The 22,757-nt window shown below is 41.8% G+C and overlaps 1 protein-coding gene across 7 annotated transcripts in view; it reads left to right on the forward strand.

The window, feature by feature from the left end:
• Nucleotides 1-369: 369 nt before the first annotated feature.
• Nucleotides 370-22,757, forward strand: part of sorbs3 (sorbin and SH3 domain containing 3) — a 31,996-nt gene continuing 9,608 nt past the window's right edge. For 4 of the 7 annotated variants that reach the window (XM_073466023.1, XM_073466027.1, XM_073466029.1 and 1 more), the window contains exons 1-12: nt 3,902-3,973; nt 11,970-12,040; nt 12,775-12,963; nt 13,139-13,211; nt 14,357-14,490; nt 14,747-14,810; nt 17,070-17,108; nt 17,203-17,290; nt 18,450-18,558; nt 21,058-21,111; nt 21,290-21,397; nt 22,029-22,084. In XM_073466023.1, the coding sequence (XP_073322124.1) occupies nt 12,029-12,040; nt 12,775-12,963; nt 13,139-13,211; nt 14,357-14,490; nt 14,747-14,810; nt 17,070-17,108; nt 17,203-17,290; nt 18,450-18,558; nt 21,058-21,111; nt 21,290-21,397; nt 22,029-22,084 (926 nt within the window). In that variant the 5' untranslated portion in view covers nt 3,902-3,973; nt 11,970-12,028. Of the gene's footprint in view, nt 487-882; nt 1,123-3,901; nt 3,974-11,969; nt 12,041-12,774; nt 12,964-13,138; nt 13,212-14,356; nt 14,491-14,746; nt 14,811-17,069; nt 17,109-17,202; nt 17,291-18,449; nt 18,559-21,057; nt 21,112-21,289; nt 21,398-22,028; nt 22,085-22,757 lie in introns of those variants that run through there. The other 3 variants (XM_073466025.1, XM_073466024.1, XM_073466028.1) reach the window with 3 other exon arrangements.

Here is a 22,757-nt window from a genome sequence, read left to right on the forward strand (position 1 = left end):
ATTTACTAACATTACAGACAGAGATGGAACAAAAATGACAACTGCTGTTTGTTCAGACGTGAAGCTGAAGTGTCATGACCTGATGTTTCTTTAAACATGTGCTGGAGCTGGCGTCTCCTCTGGACTGTGGTTCCTCCGACTCACGGTGTCACTGTGGAGCTGCTGGTCGTCGTCCCCTGCTGTCTAACAAGAGGACGGACTCCAGAGAAACAGAGAGACGTGACCTTTGGTTGCTGATCTCACAGCCAACCTGTTAAATATTTATCTTGGATGGTGGAGCTGAGAGCCGCTTCTGGACACAGACTGCAGGAATCCAGCGGGCGTCTGCAGACTAATGTGTCATGATGAGGAAGCATGGGAGTGGGAACTGACAGATAAACCTCTTGGGAAGCTTAACAGAAGCTGAACAGAGTCTGTAGTTACAGGAGTACAGCTGATCCGATGTGGAACTCTGTTGGCTTTGCTGCAAGGGTTTCCTCATACTGGGTGAGTAAAGCGAGGCCTGGTACTGGAACACAACATGGAAATACTGACACTTGCCTGAGACACTCAACTGTTACTGTGTGCATGCTTTAGAAATTCATTTAAAGGAACTCTTCTGAATGAAAGACCGAGTGAGGATGAACTAACAGGTGAGCAAAATAGCACAGAAATCATAGGAAGGGCTCCAGACTGTGTCACACAGTGAACAGACCATGCTATTATAATATGTGTGTCACTCCTATTTATTGGGATGGAGATGAAAATCGCCTCCTCCTCCCTTCCACGTAAAACACTGGAGGGCGGTGCCACTGAGCCTCTGCCTGTATGAGAATCTCTATTATTTCCAGCTGTGGATGGAAACTATTACTGAGTGCCTTCTCCCTGGTGAGCTGTAGAGCGCGTGCTCACACACACACACATGCATTCACACGCCTACGGACGCTCGGTCAAACATCCAGACCCTCGCTGAATCATTCACCAAAGATAAAAGACACCCTGTTGGCCTGAGAAAGAGAAAGAGAAAGAGGGAGGGAGAGGGAGAGAAGAGCAGCCGTGGTTCCCTCCTTCTTTTTCATTCACTTCCTCTCTGTCCGTCTGCACTGAGGAGACCTCACTGCTCAGCCTGAACTCACACTGCCTGTAAGTACTGTACACTGCTGCCACTTTACACCATAACTAGAGAAGGTATAGAAGTAGATACTGACAGTTCAGTTTCAGAGTTTTCTGTCGCTTTAATGAGCTTGACTTAGTGATTCCTGCTTTTATTTGAAAGGAAACACAAGTTTGAGCATCACATTGTTTTCCTTCATCAACCGGTTTATCACTGGAAACCACACAGACAAACCAGATCTGTCACTGTTGTCATTTTTCCTCATTTTTCTCTCAGAGTCACTGAGCAACAGTTATATGGAAAAGGACGGATATGAGGAGGACTTTACTACAGTAGATGCCAATCTTTTACTGTTTGTGCTTCAGAAGATGGTTATCATCAGACCTTTGTCCCAAAAGCTGCCTCCTGTTGTGTCTCTAGTTGTTGTTTTGGTGTAAAACATTTAATCGTGTGAATGTTTTGCTGTCAGAAAAGCACTCAATCATTTGTTTGTTTGTTTTTTTTTAAATAAGCATCCTCAGAGCGGAATGTCCCACGAGGATTTATTTCTCATCCTCTCATCCTGGGACACTCACAGCTGAGAAAAATGTTGTTTACCGCTAAAATAAACCCAGATGCTTTTGTGTTTGTTCCCAGAGAAATTCCACATGTGCTCCGTCAGAGTACAACCTGTGGTCTGAATGACACACACTGCACTGAGCTCCTTGTTATGCTTTACCTGCCTGTATCTCTTCAGTTATATCCTCTTTACTTTGTGATTTTTGCAGACTTGCTGTCTCTTGTTTCCTTCTAGAGAAAATCACCAGCTTAGTTATAAAAAAAAAACGTCATCATGTAATGTAGTTGCTGATTATATAACAGATTTATGTCATAGTTTATGCGCTCGCTGGAATCTTTGGCTGTCAGGCTTTTTTAATGAGCCTCTGTAGTGACGAACTGGCACATACCACTCAGTGTGAAAGGACAGTTAACAGCGTGGTAAAGGTCTGAGGGACTGAGGTAAAACATCATGTGTCTCTCCTCCTCCTCTGACAATGTTTCACTGTAATAAAAAAAAAAGGGAGCTGGAGTTGGTGAAGCCTAGTGTTTGTTTAGCGGGGACAAAGTGAACAAGGATCCAGTGTGAGGGAGAGGTGTCAGGTCCCGGGCCAAAGCTGCAATCGCCTCTTGCGTGATTACCTCATTTTGTTGCAGAGTGACGGGGTGTCAGATGTGGTCACAGCGGGGTGAAAGTCTGCTCCAGCGGGACACAGATTATTATGAGAGGAGCCTCCGCCTGAAGCCTGAAGCCTGAAGCTGCACTGCCCAGCATGCCCCTCAGGTTCAGCGGCTCAACTGTTTGGCAAAAACAAGCCTGTAAGGAGTACAGGCTCAGTAAATGGATATCTACCCCGAGTTACGCTCTACCAAGCCAGACCACTAAATTATTAAAAAAAGAGCTGAGTCCTTCAATTTCATGTTGGAAGTGGCCAACACACACACGCTAACGCACACACGTTTAAACCATTGACTAGCCTCTGTTACATGTTATTCTAGTCCTGTCTTCTGTTTACTGCTATAACCAACAGTACACATGCATGACTACATTTGTGAGCAGGTGACTGGATCTCCCACCTTGTAACTGGCCTACCTACTGCACACTTCAGTGCCAAAACAAGCATGTCAGCACGTTAGATTTCAGGTTGTGCGTTGTTTGTCATCGCTGGCAAGAACCGCAGGCAAACAGGAAATCCTGGTTTTATTTGGGCGCGTTTTGTATGCAAGAGCAGCGGTGGGATTTAAGAATTGTGCCTCATTCCTCTTTGAATGTTTTCAGCTCTGTGGTTTGAAGAGTCATCCGACCAGAATTTGAATGTTGACCGACTTATCTGTGCTCATACCACATCTCCTAGTTTGAATAATTTGACCATCATCCAGTCACAGCCTTGTCATCCAGCAGTAATGGTGTGTGTGTGTGTGTGTGTGTGTGTCTTGTTTTTCTATATTAGTGGGGACTGGCAACTCACATTGTGGGGTCTGACAACTGTGTGGGGACCAAAATGCTGACCCTGTAAATTTTAGGGTAAGGACTTGGGTTAAGGTTGAATTTCAGATTTGGTAATTGGCCAGGTCTCTAACTGACCCATAGTGTACATTTAAATATTGTATTTGTGTGTTTTACTCTGACTTTGATACTTAAGTACATTTAATAGTAGATACTCTAACTTAAGTATTCTTCATATGGGTTACTTTGACTTTAACAAAGTAATATTTTAACATGATATTGTTACTTTTACTTAAGAATGATGTTTAAGTACTCCTTTACAATCCTGTGTGTGTGATCATGTGAGAAACATCAGCAGGGCTTGTCCTGTAGGGTGTCGAGTAATGACTCTGAAACACTTCCAGAGCTACTGGAACAGAAAGGTCCTTTGCAGGCCTTTGCACTCGAACATAAACACACACACACACACACACACACACAAAAGCAGAGGGAGGCATGGGAGATATAAAGTTAGGAGGGGGTGTCATGGAGTCATGGGCACTGTCTGAGGAGGTGGAGGTGATGAACTATTTGCATTCCCCTTTGGTTAACCCTGCGCTGTGAAATATCACCTTATCACAACAATAGGGCTGCTCCACTGAAGGAGGTGCCCTGAACTGACAAGCCAAGAGCAGGGGGCCGAAGTGGGGTTGCTATGGCGATGCCTGTCAACCGGGAAGTTGTCCGTGGAGGCAGGCAGAGCGAGGACTGGGAAAGAGAGAGAGAGAGGGAGGGAGGGAGACAGAGAGATTGTGTGTCCTGGTTAGTTTGAGAGAAAGAGCAGGGTCGAGTGCAGCGTGGTTACGTGCAGGCAGACGGGAGGAGGTGTGAGTTCCCTTGTTGCTGCCTCTGTTAAGGTGAGTACACTCTTTCCCATGGGATTAAAAGCACAGGGAGTGATCTTAACATTGTAACTGTAGAAACTTGTGCCTGCTCGACTTCTCTTTAAGGTGGAGCAACCTGTCCGCCTGCTCCACAGGATTAGTGCTGCAGACTTGCATTGTGTTAAAGGTGGGATGTTTTTAAACAGGTTCACCCATTTGATAGGTGCAGTTTGGATGTTGTAACAGACCTGTTGCGCTTTTGGGCAAGTGTAGGCAGGAGCAGCTGTGAGCTACAGCTGGAGAGAGAGAGAGAGAGAGAGAGACAGAGAAGGGGTACAGTAGGCAGTGTTTCCTAACATGTCATCCTTCATTGCTCTGCCCAGCTGCCATGTGTGCACTAACAGTGCTGCAGAGAGTCAGAGGAAATCAGGTGTTCTGTCAGAGAACTTTCCCATCCTTTGCTGCAGATTCCAGGCGGTAATGACCTGAAATCAGGATGGTGCAGTCATCACCGGTGGCTCCCCTTTACTGTCAGGGTGATTTCTACAGCCGGCTCTGATTCCCTTTGTGATATTACTGAGGGTCTGAGCTGCCAGTCCTCATATCCACAAGCTACACTCAGCTTTGGAGATGCAAAATGACAGGCGTGAGGATTTGTGTGACGTGTCTGTAGTTCCTGTGATCTCAGTGTGCATTTTCTCATGCTTTGCCTGACACATCGTATTACAGTTCAACGTCTACAAATCTTAAATGATGTAAAGTGTGTTTGTTATAAGAACAAATCTGATAACTGCACAGCAATCCAGCTCTTCTTGAAAAGAGAGGCTCTGATTTATGACCCTGCTGCTCCTCCTGGGAACACATCTCCATTGACAAGAAACACGCATGCCGACTCCTCCTGTTGCTTAGACTGGAGGAGCACCATACAAGGAGGTGAAATACTTCCCTCCTGATAAATGTGTGTATCCCCCAATAACTGCATATCATAAACTTCCCACTGCAGGACCTTGTATGGGCTGCATGTGCACATCTGCTAAGTTGCAGAAGGGCAGCGTGGTTGTGTGATCAACCTCACAGGACCTCTAACGTCTCTCACATAGCTGCAGAGTGACTCATTCAATGTGTTTAGAAATAAATGCCCCTTTTATTTATTCACCAAATGTGCTTGTAATTACCCTCTCACTACTTTGTTAAGGCAGGATTCCTCCGGTTTTACGACCACGTTATGTAACTTGTTGAGTGGCAGTAACATCATGTACGTGCAAACTGGTGATAAGACTTTACCCTTCTGTCTGTCGTGTCAGCTAATATCCAGGAAATGCGCACTTCATCAGACGGTCTGAATCTGTTTGTTTCCATGTGTTGAATCTCTTATCTACATGTGATGAAGAGCCAATCACATATGAAGTCACACGTGAAAATGTAAAGTTATTATGTTGACATTTTCATTCACATGTGAAAAAAGCTAATCACTCCTGAAAATGTCCAGGTCATAATTTTATGTCAAAATTCTAGTTGACGTGTCAAAATACACATTTTAGTCAACATGTGAAAATATTCAGTTTACATATGAACAGTTCCTATAACAGTTGTACAATGTAACTAAGAGTATTTAAGGTCAAATGTAATGCAGGTCAGTGTTTACCCAAACAAAATGACCACCTTAAGCAAATACTGAGCTCATATTCTGTCCAGTTTCCTTCATGTATGTTGCAAGGACTTAGATCCCTTCACTGGACTGTGAGCAGTAGTTTCCACCTTATGGAGTCAATGATTAACTCACCACCCTGCACACAGAAGCAGAGAACAACACTTGTGCTAATGAATGGCGATCTGTTCACGAGTGACAGTTTTATTTGTTTTATTTAAGTCTCAGGACCTTCAGTCGCTGCTCATTACCGACACATTCTCCGCCGTCACTCTCTTGTATAGATGATTTATTGATGAAGATTCTCCCTCCGACCACAAATCTTTACTTTCCTGACGGTGCGCTAACAGATCGCAGAAGTTCATGGGTCAACACTTTGACGGTTATTCATTAGGGTTATGTGTGGTCACCTTGACAGCCTTGTTCTCAGCGAGAACAATGCAAGAAGCTCTGCATGCTGTGAAGAAGGAGGTCAGCGTGGGTCAGGGTCTGTTCAGAGAAACCTGGTTGCATCCTTCTATGGAAGAGGGAAATGTGATGACTAATGAGTGTTGAGGAATATCGACTCATAGCCAGTTTTGTCATCAGTTGACGTTCTGTGTATGAATGAGAACTGGAGGATGAATGGTTTTATCTCTTCAGACATTTTTAAGGTTTGACAATAATGGGTTACTTTTTGCATGACTATGTTGCTATTCCTGGTTGTTGAAACCTCCCATTGTGATTCACAGGAATCACAGGGGTGTGGTGAAGTTCACTGACCTTGTAGCTGCTGAGTAGGTCTGCTTGGGCTCAGCAACTTCAGATAAAAGTCTGGTTCCTCATCCGCTCCTAATGGGTAAAAAAGGAGAAGAGAAATCCCTTATTTTTTACCAATGTAACAAATATTTAAAGGGACAGTTCATCCCCGGATACTTTTAAAATATACACTTTTTTCCTCTTACCTGTCTTGCTATTTATCCATCTAGATTGTCAAGTACTCTGCACTTTGTCCTCTGAGGAAGCTAAGCCAACTGTCTCTCTCTTTACTGCAAACTAACTCTTATAAAACAATAATAAAACAGACGAAATGGTTTAAATTAACATTAACTTGGCGTGACGGCTGATAAGTTTACACATTAAAGTATAAACTATGTAGCTTTACTGTTTCTAAAGTTTAAGAGAACATTAGCAATGATCCTAACAGCATCATTAGAGTAGTAGCTAAAGATAGCGTTTAGCTATGTTAGCTGCCAAAAAGGAGAGTTTAAAGGTTCTATAGATACACTCTTCCTTCTGCGCAGTGATGCGGTTAGCGGGTGTAGTTCGGTAGAAAGAAAATAGTTCCCATGAAACAAGTTCTGTGGATTATTATGGTTATTCGTCATGATTTGGGGAAAGAGGCATTGCTGTGATATTTTCTTAAATGTATTTTTGGCGCTTTGAGCAGCACACGCCATCTAGATCCATTATAATTGGAAAAAAAGGCAGACCTCTTATGGTCAATATCTCCAAAACTTGGCAACTCACACCAAGACAATCTTGATGGATAAATACCACTGCAAGTAAGAGAAAAAGCAAATATTTTTAATTTTGGGGTGACCTGTCCCTTTAATTTGATAGTGATGATGGAGTTGTTAGACTTCTGTTCCATGGATCAGTTTCCAGAGTTTAACATCTGGCTCAGTGGTCGAGAGGCCGGATGAGTTTCCTGGGGACAGAGGCAGAGATTTCCATACTAAAATCCCCTGATTCTCATTTTCGATGTCCTCAGTTACCCTGCGATGGACTAAGTGTAAAACATGGGTAGAATGCAACATAGGACACACTTCCAGCTTTGAGTAAGGAATTAAAAGATGCTGCGTGTTTTGAAGGTCTAAAGCGGATCATCTCATCCTCAGCTATGATAAGAATGGGCCTTTTACGGCAATGTTTTTCCTTCCATCCTGAAACTGATCTAGTGGTGATAATGAAACCCTCACCTAGCAGGGGTTTAAATTGTAAATACGTAGGCTATAAAGTTTATTTACTGTATTTCAAAAAGATAGCATCAAGGCCTTCACACACCACCAGCTCTAAAATCCCCGTCTCCATGTTAAACTTAACGCTTCCTCCGCTGTTGAGTCTCAGTAATTATATAAGAATGCTCTGGGCGTTCAGAGCAAACCCAGAGAGAGCCAGACTTCTGGACAGGGATTTTCTTGCTAGATATCGACCCTGATTTTTCCTTATTAGGTAGGATTGTGTTTGGTGCTCTCAAAGGGGGAATGCTTGCGATGCTGGAGGATTTCTCCGTTGGATTATCCTCCCCAAAGAAATGAGACACAGAGACAGTGTTATGACATGAGCTTACTCATCAGGATGCTGCATTGATGAAGCAGAGCTTTTCAGTTTATGAGCCTCTCTGAGTGGAAGCAGTTTTAATGTCAACTCAATATTAATGTAGTGAAAACAATAATAATATAAATCATATTAGATTTGTATTAGTTTATGTTTACATGAGAACAACATTTCTGTCCCACAAGGAATAATAAGGGTCAGGTTCTTGTTAGGGTTAGGGTTACACTGCATGTGTCCCTATTTAATGAGCAGCATTAAATCACTGTCTAACAGCTAAAGGGTGTTAAGGAAAACCTTTGCACATGTTTTTCTGTTAGAGGTGGAAACACAAAATGTGTTGTGGCTACACATCACAAAATCTAAGATTATTATCTTTTATATACTTATCATGTCTTACTTGATAAACAAATGTAATTGTGCTTAAAAATGCTATGATAAACTTGCACTGTTGCGTCATGCTAATTGCGTTGTTGATGTTAGGTACTGTGTTGCAGAGATATTTACTGAAGTTAGCATGCTAACCAGCCATCCCTGGCCCGTCCTCTCTTGTAATAACACTTTGTACCTTAAGAGGAGATAGTCTGATTGTACAGCCAGATAGTTTCTCTCTTTTACCGAGAGTGAAAATTATGTTGAGCTAAGATGAGCTTAAATGTCCTCTTAACTCGACGTAAAACACACTTTATTCAAACTCGACATAAAGGAAATAAAACTCACCAAAACCATCTTGGATTGTCTTTCCACGGTCACCTCTGGTTTGGTCAAAATAAATCCTCAATTCACCCTGAAGATGTGAACAGAGCCGCTGTAAATCGCCTCCATACTGTGTCCTCTGTCATCAAACTGACCTTTTTTGGTCAGGCTGTATTCATCCTCAGTCTGCTGTCCAGCCGTGTTCACTGGGCTGAGCTCGGCTTAGCTGAGCCCTGTTGGCCCCGGAGAATTCCCGTGTGATCCTAGGTCTTGGTCCAGGCAAACTCGAGGGATACTAGCTCCATGGCTAAGGGCAAACAGAGCTTATTATCTGACAGTAGCTAACCACAGCCTTGTCTCGCATAGCCAGACCTTAATCCACAGTACTGTGTCAGCACCAATTCTCATTCTGGTATACAGTAGGACGGAAAAACCCTCTGGCTGCTGGCTTTTAGTGTTAGAGTAAGTAGCCAGTTGGAGGTGGTTGATGCTGTTTCATGTAGCGATGGAGGTTTTTGAAAACAGTACATGCAGATAGCAGAAGGAAGGGGTGAATAAGGCACCCAGTGACATACTTTATACCAACAGCCTACATTTGGCAAGTCAGAGTAGCTACAGCCAAGTTGTTGGTTACTCTATATTTCTGGAGCTGCCTTTGAATACTGGCCATTAAATAATATTACACTTTTAAAGGGCCCCCCCGCTGATTAAATATCTATTAAATATGCTACAAACTGTAGGAGTTTGAAAGAAGTGAATATTTAGGAGGGAGGTAAAAGAATTGCCATCATATTGCACTATGGGAAATGTAGGATCCCAGTGTTTTCTTGTTTCATACTCGAGACTAAAAGTGAGGATATCACCTGCTGCTTTGATTCTAACCTTTCTGGGAGTTTTTTAACCTGTGCCTTGTGAGTCCGTCAACATTATGGAAGTGTGCTTAATCAGTGGAGTGCCCTTTAAATTTGTTCATATATCTTACGTAACCACACCCATGATTAGATGCATGGGTATGGAAACACAAAGCAGCGATGTTGAACTGCAGCAGCGGCTGTTGATGCTTGAATGGCAGCAGTGTGGATGTGAAAAAGAAGCTCCATTGTTTCCTCTTCAGAATTTCTGTATCATACAAGCTTTTGTGGAAATGGTTCTTGTTGAAAATGCCAATAAATTACTCATCTAGTTATTTGTTCATCACTGTGATGTGCCCTTTAAACTGAATGGCAGTCTGCTGAGGAAAGGTCTGGTGAAAATGAGTACCAGCATGTCGAACACATTGTAAATTGGATTACGTTAAGCCATTATTTGTACATGTGGCTTGTTTGCAGTGTTTCCTGTTGTTAGACGGATAATCAGCTGGCTGTGATTGCTTTGGGCGATGATAGGTCATCTGTTATGCCTGAGCAGTAATGGTATTGTTGCAGACACAATCCTCCGGTTCCCATATTTTTCCCGTTATGTAACGCGGTTTATTGGGAGATGATGACTCAGATAGAGTGACATCGTCTGGAGACTGGAGCATTGATTCTATCTCTGCTGCAGCCTCCTAACCTTGTGCACAGAGACACAGAGTGCGTTTAGTTTTCTTGGTCTTGACCACAATGATTATAGACTCTAATGCTCAGCTGCAAATGCCACATGGAAAACTCATCAGTGCAAATTGAATTGGGCAGCTCTCAGCCTGTAGTAGCCTGGCCCACACTTGGTCACTTTCTTGCCAAGCTACAAAGCCATAGTTTGCACCACAACAGATGAAATAGCCCAATCCTTATATTAACCCTATTGTTTACTTCTACAACTGCTATCGGATGGTTTTCTCCCCACGATGACTTGCACATGGACTGGTGTGGTGGCTCTGTTTTCTATACCAACACTGTTATTATGGGCCATTTAGCCCCTGTAGATGAGAGGTGCCTGCCTCATGCAGGATCGGAAACGGCCTCCCCCTCATTTCCCCCCCGTCTTTGATGTCCAAACAGCAGCGGGCCTAATCTGTTTTTCTGAGGTGCAATTGATTAGGAGCCGGTCTCTGCTTTCAGTAGCCGACCATTCCATCATCCAGCCCCCCAAGCCCAGCTTGTTACGGCATTATATGACTGGGAAAAATGAGGCGGGCATGTGAGTCACTTTCATTGTTTTGGGTGGGATTTTCCTTAGTAACATGGAAAAGCAGTGACGGCAACTTTCCCTCTTTGGGATACTAGTGGGATGGTATAATGGAACAGATGTCAAAGCTGCCTGGGTGTAAAATGTGATTTATGACAGAGAGGTTTTGACAACAAATGACTCAAAGGGTTAAAAAGGGCACACTGCAAGATTGATAGTAAAAGAGATACAAACTGCAGATAATGTTCACAAACATTGATTAGATATGTCAAATTTAAAACAATTGAAATATTTTATTAACTTTTACGCCCTGAATGAATGTTCTTACACAGTTTGAACTTTGAGCAACAAAGTCCTGATAAACTCACAATTTTCTCTTTAAGTTAGAACAATTTAGCTTATTTGACATGAAATATTTCAGTAGTCTGTGCTCTGCTTACAGTTTGAAACTCTGTTAGAAAAAGGTGTTGTCATATTTTGGCGCAACAATCAGGGTTTAGCAGCATTTGAGTCAAAATGTGATGACTGGGGAATATGTGTTTAAAACTTAAAACATTAAAAATGTGTTTATCATGAATATTCAATTTTAGATAGAAAAAACTTAATCAAATCGTCCACAGGCTTGTATGGGCAACCAAAAGAGACGGGGATGGTCTCACTTTTTTACGTCATGTTAAAATCAGCTTGCATATGTTCAATAAAAAAGTGATTAATACACGTTAATAGCTTTAAATATTTACATAAAGCCCCTTTAAGATATACAACAAACTTTCATGCCTTTGATTTCACCCTGCTGCTGTTTGGCAAGAGATACAGAAGCATCTACGGCCAGAGCAGCAGACTACAGAGCAGTTTATTCCCTCGTGCTGTGAGACTCGTCAGGAAAATAGGTTTATTTTAATGATTTATTTATTCACTCATTTATATAACTTTACATTTTTGTGAGTATAGCAAAGAAGGACTACAACTATAATTTTGTCATATAATCGTGTGTTGTATAATCTAATATCCTCGAGGTAGAGCAATATGACATGTATATCTGACTCTACTGTACATTTGATTAAATAAACAATAGAAATGAGGCGAGACACAAATATTTGCCTGAAACACAAATAAAACATCAACATCTAGGTCTGTCTTGCCCTATCATGAAGGTGCTGCACAGCTTAATTTATATTCATGATCCTGCGACTCTGGATAATATCATAATGGAAGTGAAAAAGGTGTGATTTCATCTAAAAATGCATGTTTGTGTCTTTGCAGATATTTTTTGATGCTGGGCGCAATTTGATATCTGTCACACAAGGACCAAAACAGATCACATGCAGTCTCAGGTAAAGTCATTTTCTAATTATGCTGAATAAGAACATTTAATCCAGAAAAAAAGTCCAGGAGACACTCATGAGTGTCTCACAAGTCAGTCCAGTCCAGTGTCACAACAACATGCCTTTGGTGCAGATAAAAGTTCTATCGCTACCACGAGGCACAGGGGCTTTCCCATGACCCCCAGCAGCCACACAGAGAGGACCAAAGCACCTGACTCACATACATAGTGCTCCAATAGAAGAGCTAAACTGGTCGTCATGGGAGGGGGGGGGGAGTAAAGAGATCACTATGGAGACCACAAGACCGGTGCTGGCCCTGCTGGACTTTGAGGTTGACATCGACGGCCCCTTCCCAACCTCTCTGGCCCCGGCTCCTCCCCCCTGGCTGGAGAATAGAAAGGCTGGGTGAATAGGGAGTTAATGGGCTCATAATGGTCCTCTCCTGTTTCAGTGCCCCCACTCTGCACCTTGAATGAGGCCTTTCTGCAGTCGTGGCAAGAGAGATGATGAGGTGGGTGGAACACCACTTCCCACTGGTCCTGCTTTAAATAAATTAGGGGCCTTTTCATCACAGGCTCCCCCACAGAGGCCAGTTATTCTCTGGAGAATAGCTCTGCCACTAACAAGTTCACATGACCTCCCATAGAGAGTGGTGTTTACCCAGAGCCAACAGGAGGACATGACAGGAGCAAAGTTCACACATTGTTATATTCATCCATATTTTTCATTTCCTCTGTGTAAAGCAACGTGCGGACGTGGTCGGGGATCAGAATGGCTCCCGGATCGTCTTCTCCGGGGAGCCTGATGGTTCCTCAGGTCAGCAGATCCTAACATCTCCAGAGCTGACCCATGAGGTTGTCATCTCCCCTGGCCTTCCCACACCTCCTCTGAGCCCGTTTCGCTCCACAAGGCAGCCATATGGAGAGTTCAAGGTATGCACAGTGATGTCCTGGAGGCTGTGTTAATAACAATGAGGAATTCAGTAAACAAGTGCTCCTCCCTGTGGAAAAATGATGCATCACAGGCTTTACATTCAGCCAGGGTCATGTTTTGAAACCATCACTGTTGCAGATGTCAGTTACTGACCATAGTTTTGCCTCTCTCAAGGTGTCAGAAGTGAATGGAAGTGGCCCAACATCCCTCAGCTTTGGATCTTATTATGGCCCGTCACAAACACATGGTAAGGTCATTATTTTTTAGTCTGTGTGTCACAGGTGTGCCTGACTGTACAAGTCAAAATAAGTTTTCAAGAAGTGAATATTGATTTAGGGGAAGTTGAAATAAGTGAAGACATTTAGGAGCAGAGCTGTGTAAAGTTCTTTTTTATGTGAATTTGAAAAAACTAATAATTGCTGTAATATTTGAAAGTTTTAGGTGAAGTGGCAGTCAAAATATAAATCAATAGAACAAAAGTGCTGAAAAAGTCTAAGTTTAAGTGCAAGCTGAATGAAACTGAAGTGTTATTTTAAGTTTAAGGGCTGAGAAACTGCAGCATCAGTCGCATTGAAAGTGCTGAGAGGAGTAAAAATATCCCTCGAGCTCTAAGTGATGAATTGAGTTGGAAGTATCAGTTGAAGTGGATGTCCAGAAAAGAAATCAAGAAGGAATGCACAATAGTGGATTTTTGCAGATATCCAATATTTGGCTACTTATTTTGGCCAATTGCAGATGATGATACTGATACCAAAATATTCTGTCCTGTTGTGAAATCAAGATATTTTTATGTCTGTATTCTTATGATAGCCCATTGTCAGAAGCAGACATGCAGTGCTTTTCGAAATGTACAAATTAACTGGGCAAAAGTAGTAAACCGTCATCTTATTTGCTGTTCATATCGGCATAAATGTTCATAAATATTTCATTTTATAGCCCTTACTGGACAATACTGCTCACTGGTAATATCGTACACCTGAAGAAGATGGTGTCAGTTGATGTGTTGGCACTGAAACCAGTTTCAGTAAGTTGTGTATGAACAATAAGAAGAGCTAAACAAGTTTCCTGAAAGGATTGGAAGTGTGAGTTGAAGTGTTAGCATTGACAGGAGTTTAAAAGAGATGAATGGGGCCAAAATATCAGATTACATGTAACCAATCAAACAAGTTTCAACTGTGGTTTGTAGAATAAGAGATGAGTTGTTGAAGCAGTTGAAGCGTAACTGGTAAATGCAGTTGAAAAGTCAGTTGAAGCGTCAGTGCACACAGTAGTTTGGACTTCTCTGCAGTAAGTTTCATGTGATGAGTTCAAAGGCTGTGTGCTTCACCTGAAATCAACAATTGATCGAAACAAAATAATCGCTGAAATATTATTGTGGCGGCTGTAACTCAGGCGGACTGTCCAATGGCGTCCAGAGCTGCTCCACCTTACCACGCAGCTGGACTCCCACCAGGGAGGAGAGGCTCATCAAGTTCTCAGGAATCGGTCCAGTGGATGAAACGGGCATGCCCATCGCCTCCAGATCAGTAAGACAGAAACACTGAATGTATTTTTCAAAATTGGACTGATTTATCTTTTTTTTTTGCGCACACCTGACAAAAATATCACAAGGAAATGTATGTTTTCACATGTGGATTTATTTCATGTGTAGATAAGAATTTCCACACCTGCAAACTCAACTGTAGCTGACATTTTTATGTACTTTCTATGTGCCGTACTTCTCATAGTCTAATCCCCTAGAGTTGTTTATCTTTTGCACCCTCCCTTCTTCTCTTATACCAGAGTGTGAACAAGCCCAGAGACTGGTACAAGAGCATGTTCAGACAGATCCACAAGAAGCCAGAGGGTAAGTACTGTACACTCCTCCTCCTCTTCTTCTCACACACACACACACCAGAGAGAATTCCTCTCTGTCAGTGTCAGGTACTCCACAGCCGATCCAGCAAACAGATTACTGCTGAGGCAAAATAAGACATGATGAAAGAGCCCTAAAGTCTTATGTCATTTCTGCTTGTTAGCTCTGACAACAATCCAGCTTCTTATCTCAGCCCCTCCTAAACCTAGCTGTTCATTTGTCTCTATTACATGTTGCGTAATAGAATCACATTCCCTGTTATTTGTGTGGGTAATGGCACCGTCGCAGTACTGTGGTGGTTTCACTGGATTGCTTCGGATCAGTTTCGTTTTAGAGGACTATTTTCAACTCTCTGCAGGGGATTGTTCTTTAGGAGCACTGTCAGAATGCAGCTCTCTGAGGTGCTACTGATGATCTCTGTTGGTGCAAACACGGGAAATCTACATTTCTGAGACACATTTTTGTCATGACATTCATTTGACAGCTGAAGTCACTTTGCTGATTAAGTTTAAATGTACACATGATTGGCCTATAAAGTATGACGACTTTATGTATTTTAAACGTTCCAACTCTATCTAAAGTAGTTAAAATTGGCTCCACCTTGTCCAACTGCAACACTACTCATACATTACTAGTGCCTGACAAATACTGGATTTTAGGGGCCAATGTTGATACCGATATTAGGGAGTAAATAAAAAAAAATCTGATATCGATATGCCGGCTGATATTCGTGTAAACATAAAATATATACAGAAACATACACTTTTTGCAATGATCCTGCAAATATGGTTATCATACAGTTCAACAATAAACTTAATTGTCCAATATTCCACTGAAACAATAAACTGCGCTGGAAATGTAATGATTGTAAATTACCCCAAGCATCATTTTCTGCTTTGTAATATCTAAAAAAAGTGTTCATATCTGCACATATCCAACACATATCAGCAACATAATATCAGCTAATATCAGCCGACAATATTGGCCAACCGACGTATCGGTCAGGCTCTAATTAACACATCAGTAAAAAGAATCAAATTATATAAGATAATACAACACTCAATCAATCAACCAACCTTTATTTATACTCAAGAGATAATTTATACTGTGACAAAAAACAATGTAAAGTAAAAACAACAACAACGAGAAATACTCACAAAGGGTAGCAGACGCCAAAAGACTGAACAGACTGATCCACAAGGCCAGTGACGCTGTGGGAGTGGAGCTGGACTCTCTGACGGGGGTGTCAGAGAGGAGGATGCTGTCCAAGTTACATGTCATCTTGGACAATGGCTCTCATCCACTCCATGATGTGGTGGTCAGCCACAGGAGTACATTCAGTACTAGACTGATCCCACCAAGATACACCACAGAGAGCCACAGGAAATCATTCCTGCCTGTGGCCATCAAACTGTTCAACTGCTCGCCCTGAGTGTCAGACACTCTGAGTCAATAGGAGGACTCTGGACACTTTGTTTCTCTCTAATGTGCAATAACCCACATTTCAACTGTAGCATTATTTATTACACTGTATATATGTATATATTGTAGTAGAATGTACATTTTATTTTTATTGCTTGCTTATATATAGTTTTTATTTTTCTGCATGTTTCTGGGACTTTGAATGGGAGCAGCTGTAACGCAAGCAATTTCCCCTCGGGGATCAATACAGTATTTCTGATTCTGATTCTGATTCTGAAAGTAAAGACAGTACAGGCTAATAAAAAGCCAAAGTCACGAAAAATTTGTCAAAAAGTTTGATGAAATAGTGTGAAATAACATTCAGTTACATAAAACCACTAAAACCTTTCAGCCATGCAGCCATGACAGTCTGTGCAATGAGTATTTTCTGTTATACTTTAGGTAAATCTTTCCCCAAAATAATACAGACCTAAAATACTCTTTCTGGGTAGTGGGGCGCCTGAGGTTGAGAAGGTAAAGCAGTCGTCCACTAATCAGAAGGTCTACATGTTGAAGTGTCCTCGTGCAAGATACTGAACCTCAAATTGCTCCTGATGGCTGTTTGTTATTGTCGGCACCTTGCATGGTAACCTCTGCCACCAGTGCAAGAGTGTGTGTGTGAAGAGGTAAAGTGCTTTTGAGTGGTGCAATAAAAATGTCCAATTAGGTCGCACTGTAAGAAAAATCCCCCCAAAATGTAAAAGTGTTACATTTTGCTTGATATATCTATATAAAGTACTCCAGTATTTGAAGTGTAAATAAATCCTTTCTTTCGCTCTTGTTTGTCAGAACCTGAGCTGGAGGATTCAGAGCGGTGGTCAGCCGAACGTAAGTGAATCCACCAAAGTCCACGTTGCTGTCCTGTGCAGTTACATAATCAGTTTTACCTTAGACTGATCTGCTCTGATCCACTGATCTGCAGGGCTCCAGTTATCTGCCAACACCGAAGAAAGTAATGAAGCAGACAAGAATCTCTTCAGACTAACACCTTATGGAGCTCTGCCAGACTGGTGAGTTTATACTGGTTCGATGTAACTGAGCATAGCACGCAACACACACTGGAAAAACAGACAATCTCAAGTAGGCAAACTTCCAGTCAATCACGTCACATATAAACAGACAGACTATCAATCACTCACTTTCGCACCACTGGGCAATTTAATAAAATCTTGAGTCAACCTCAGCTGCATCTTTTCCACTGAGGCAACATAATTAACCTCGGGGTCTTCACATGCACACAGCAAGGCCCAGAGGCAGGTATCACACTTGATCTTATGGAAAATATGCTTACTGACTTTCTTGCCAAAAGATAGCAGATTGATATCACTCCCGCCTCTGTAAAAATATGTAACTGTAGTCATCAGCCTGTTAGCTTAGCTTAACAAAAAGACTTGAAACAGTGGAATCAACTAGCCTGGCTTCTTCTCGACTAGGCAGGGAAATAAGTTAAAATAAGTTCTGTGGCAAACACAAGTTCATGATACTTGTGTGTTCTGTTAATCTTGATCACCACTTTAATGAAGAAGAGTTTGCATCCAAAGTCTGCCTGTAGAGTAGTGAGTAGATGATGTAACCATGTTTGGCATAACGACCTCTGTAGTCTCATTTAGCCACTTTGTTAACGACTGCCTTTTTTAAGGCGCATAAACACTTTAAAATTCACAAGTCGGGTAATTACTGATGGGTTTTTTATGTCGTAGAACAAAACCTGAAAATCTCTAAAGCTCGTGTTAACCACCGAACTTATTCAAGACAACCTGACTTGGAGACGTGGGAACAGGAAGTGCAAAAAAAAACGTATTTCCATTTTAGAGGTCATTTCTGCTGCACTTTATTTGGTTTAGGGAATAAAAGTTCCTTTTCCATGCATCACAATGTTTAAATGTGTTTGTCATAGGAGATTTAATAGTATACTGATGTTTAGATATGTACTGGGTTTCTCAACTACACCGATATGAATTTATCCCTGACATCAGATAAACACACAGCTGACGTCTTATGTGAATTCCAACCAAATCTCAGGCCAAGAGCAGTGGAGGGAAACGTGTGGGACAGACAAGTTTGGATTTGTTGCTACAGGCACTCACAATGAAGCCATGATTAAGTTGCTGTCCATGGTGTGTGTGTGTGTGTGTCTACGTCTGTGTGTTTTGCGGTGTTATGTTTCAGGAGTGAGGATGTAGATAAGCTGTCAGACCCGGGAAAGCAGCACCCTCAGCCGAAGAGCATATTCGACTTTGAGCCTGGAAAGAGCGCCGCCTCAGAGAGCCGCAGCCAGGTACGACCTCACATGCAGTCATAGAGCAGAAATAGGATGTGATATCACTCTGATTGCATCACAGAAATGTTTCTGTATAGATCTTTAACCTGTAGATTTTAACCAGCATTGTTGTTGGCTGTAATCACGGCAGTGCTTTGTGTAGACGAGCACTGTTTTCCCTGTGTGGGGCTCAGGAACAGGTTTGAGGAAGGGCGCCTTTTCTTTAAGGATTATAGCCTTAATCCTCGTATTTCATCTTCTCACGCGAGGTGACTTGTTAGTGTGGTCATTCCAGAGTGTACCTGCTGCTAACCGCCAGATGTGCTCACTTCTTCTTTTATTCAGAGGATCCAACAGGCCTCCAGCTTTCATTCATTTAGCTTTTCAGACAAGAAAGGACATGATCTTAGCATTTATTTTGATGTTTCTCTCAGCTATTGTGCTGAAAGTCACTGACACTTTGACTCATATTTATTAACCTCTGGGGGTGTCATTTATTGTGTAGTGTAATCTGCACTGTCCAGCAGCCTTTGTAATTGAACATGCAGGCGTTTGTATGTGTCTTTGAGCTTAAACCCCAGAGCTCTTGCAACAATGTCCCAGATCTGGTGCATATTGTGCCCTTGTGTCTGCACTAGTAAAGAAAAGGAATCTTTGTTTCCACTCCCCCACGAGAGCCGAGGTGTCTTGTGATCCGTATTAAATGGTGTTAACCTCTTGTGGTGTATAATGGCTCACAGCATGGAGACTTATTTAATTTCCTCTTTATGACAGCGGCCTATGTTCTATCCCCTGGACAGCGGTTAGAAAAACCAGCGCACAGACCATATCAGGTGTTGTGCTGCTTCACAGTGACATTACAGTCTGTGATTGTAGTGAGGATGACTCCCGACTGAGGGGAAGGCCTTGGCGTTCAGAGAGACACATTCAGCCAAGGTTTCAGGAAAAAAACCTGAAAATGGAGCAGAGGGTCTGTAGTTCTCGCCAGCAGAGCCTTTTAAAGTAATGCTTGATATAATCTGCTGCTCACTTTGTGTTAAGTCTTTGTAAAGAAAAGGTGAAAGTTGTACTGGGCTGCTCGTTAAATCAGTATGAACAACAGAAATATGTGGGTGTTTCATTATACGTCTGCTGGCATCTTGACATCCAGCTTGTATCCAAATGTGGTTTGACAACCTGTTATTAGTGTATTGGCTTCTCTCCATTTTGAATACTTTTCAGTTACTTTTTTTTTTTTTTTTTTACCTTGTAATAGTAGGATAATTAATGTTTTTAAGACCTGCAGCTTTTAATTGCTTCAATATCTGTACTTGAAAGTACCTGTCCATCCACTGCATTGGATCTGACCAGATTAACATCCAGTTCTTTTAAAATACATATTGTCTTATATTTCTGTATGTATTTATATTTGTTTCCACAAAAAGATACATGTCCAACAAACTAGTGCACATCTTTTTGCAGAAGACTGTTTGTCCACAATCCCTCTTAATTCCTAAACACACTGTCAAAAAACTGTTAAAGTATGTAATATTTCTGAAAGAAGTGTTGAAAACTTTCCAAAATTAAATAAAGTATCAACAGAATGTCAAGAAATAACAACATTGACATTATGTCAAAGACGTCTATGTAGTGGGTTGCAGAGATTTCTGCTGAAGTTAGCATGCTAACCAGCTCTATTAGCTTTTTTAGTCTGATAGGAAAACAAAATAAACTCACTTAATGTCAAAAAAGGAAATATTTTTACACCTAAGAGAAAAATACAAGCGTACACCTACCAAATTCAACTTTCTCTCTTTTACCAAACTAAGACAGACTTAAATGCTAATTGCTAACTTATTTCTGGACTCTGCTTTTCCTCACCGGTGCCGACGACCTCTCTCTCGCGTCTCTAACACTTCCTGACGCTCCTGTCCTGGTTGGAGCCGCCATAAGTCACCTTGGCACCTTATTCCCTCTCGTCGAACTAGCTTCCGTCCATCTTAGCTAAAGCTGTCGTTTTAGCCCCAATCCAGAGCTGGTCTGTGGAAATACGAGCCAACTTAGGGCCAATAGCTGCACAGCTAACTGAAGTAACTAGCTAACAGCAGCTGCTTCCTATTTGTTTGTGGAGACCTTTGACAGGTGGCCATTTCTTATATATTGCACCTTTAAATTGTTTTTATTTGTATTATTTGATTGGGACAAAGCATGTTAATGAACAGGACACAATTATACGTCCCTATAACCCTGACTGTATATGACACCAAAACCCAACCAAAATTCCTGAATAATGTTTTTTCTGGCCTCAGGATTTCTGTGTGTCAAGTACTTTGAGACAGTTCAATAACAACAACTCTAGTTAGGAAGATACACAACGTGAGCACAACTAAACCAAAAATAATTATGGTCATAAAACACATTTTTCCACAAGTTACATTCAACCACTTGTTATGGAGTGAACTTAGGTTTTTTTTTTGTAGCCCCTGGGTGTCTAGAGACTTCTGTTCAATGATGTTTCTTTCTCTACTTTTTCTTTAGGCTCATTTAGCTCCGAAGAAACAGCTGGAGAAACCAAAGTCTCCTTCTATTGAGGTGAGCTGCTTTGACAGGATTTAGATTTCTGCCTTTTCTGCAATCCACTCTGTCCAGGTTTCATCTTATTAATCACTGAAAAGGGTCACCGTTAGCCCCAAAAGTCACATTGTTTCAGCAGACTGTATTAGTGTTTTAATTTTGCCCTTCCAACTCCGTCATTGCTCGGCTCGATCAGGCCAGCCTGGTCTCTGAGCTGAGTCGTTTTGAGGCTGAGCTGGATTCGGAGATCCAGGGCCTGGAGAGGAGACTTTCCCAGAAGAAGCAGCATCGAGGCCGGGGTGAGGTACTGAGCCCCCCTCCTGACTCTCTCTGTTGAAGCATCCCTCCTCCCCCACAATCTAGCAGAATCCTCACCCTCACCCCCACCCTTACTCCCCCTCCCCTCAATGAAGGCAGCCAGACCCTCCCTGCTTGCTAGCTTTGACCACGTCTGTTGTTTTTCCTCTGTGACCTGGATTAGAGCTCCTGAATCGCCTGCCTGGCTTGCACTTGGATTGATCTGCTCTGTCAATCACCTGCCTGCAAGTCCTCATAATTTGGCTGCCGTAAAACGAAGAACTTTTGCAATCAAGTTTCCTTTAAATCACATTTTTTTTTACCTTCCCTCTGCAATCCCACAGTGCTTGTTTTAGAGAGAAACTTGGATGTAAGCCTGCCAAAAAATATCATTGATTGTCATGCTGTCCCTGATTCCTGTGTGATTTAATCTGCTTCTGATTTGGCTGAAATCACAGACAGCTCAGACACATCATGAGCAGTGTTGTTTTCTTAGACTGAGGAGGATAGGACCCAGGGGATTTCTTGCTCCTCTGGGAGTGGTCAGCACCTCTACTTTGTCTGAGTTGTTGTGAGATTTCCTCGGAGCTGTGAGGCTGCAGGGAGCAAACTGTGTTTAATGTTCACTCTGCTTTCAGGAGGCCAGAGGCCGGGATCCAGTGACTGCTCCACAGACCGGGACCACAAACTACAGGTCAGTGACAACATTACTGATATACACGAGCAGGTTATATTTACATCTTTACAGGCCTTTTAACCACATTTGAATCATTTATCGGCATTTCTCCACAATAGACTAACTTCAAGTGTTTTTTCAGCCTTATAGTGTGATTTAAACCTATGTTGCATTACATGACAAAGTAGATTCAAGGCTTCCAGTACTGACCAGTGTTGTACCCAAAAGTCATTCTTGAGTAAAAGTAACATTATTGTGTTAAATATGACTTTGGTAAAAGTGAAACTCACCCATATGAATGATACTCGAGTAAAGGTCTTTAAGTATCCGACCTTAAGCGTCAAAAGTACCTGTAAAAGTAAACTATACATATATTTACATGTTATTTACATTTGCAGATATATTGATTTAAAAATGTGCTACTTTGGCTCTTCTGCAGCATGCAAACTGCAAAGTAACTAGTCACTAAAGTTATGAAATAAATCTTGTGGATTGGCTCCAAATTTTAGTGGAGTGGAAGCTTAAAGTAGCAGAAATGGAAATACTCACTTTGAAGTACAGGTACCTCAAAATTACATTGGCAAAAGTTAAACAATATTACTTGAGGAAAAGTCTTAAAAATATCAAATATTAAATGTACTTAAGTATCAAAAGTAGTACTACTAAAAGTAAATAGTACATATATTGAGCA

Source organism: Pagrus major, chromosome 5 (genome assembly GCF_040436345.1).
Source record: "Pagrus major chromosome 5, Pma_NU_1.0".
Classification (NCBI taxonomy): domain Eukaryota; kingdom Metazoa; phylum Chordata; class Actinopteri; order Spariformes; family Sparidae; genus Pagrus; species Pagrus major.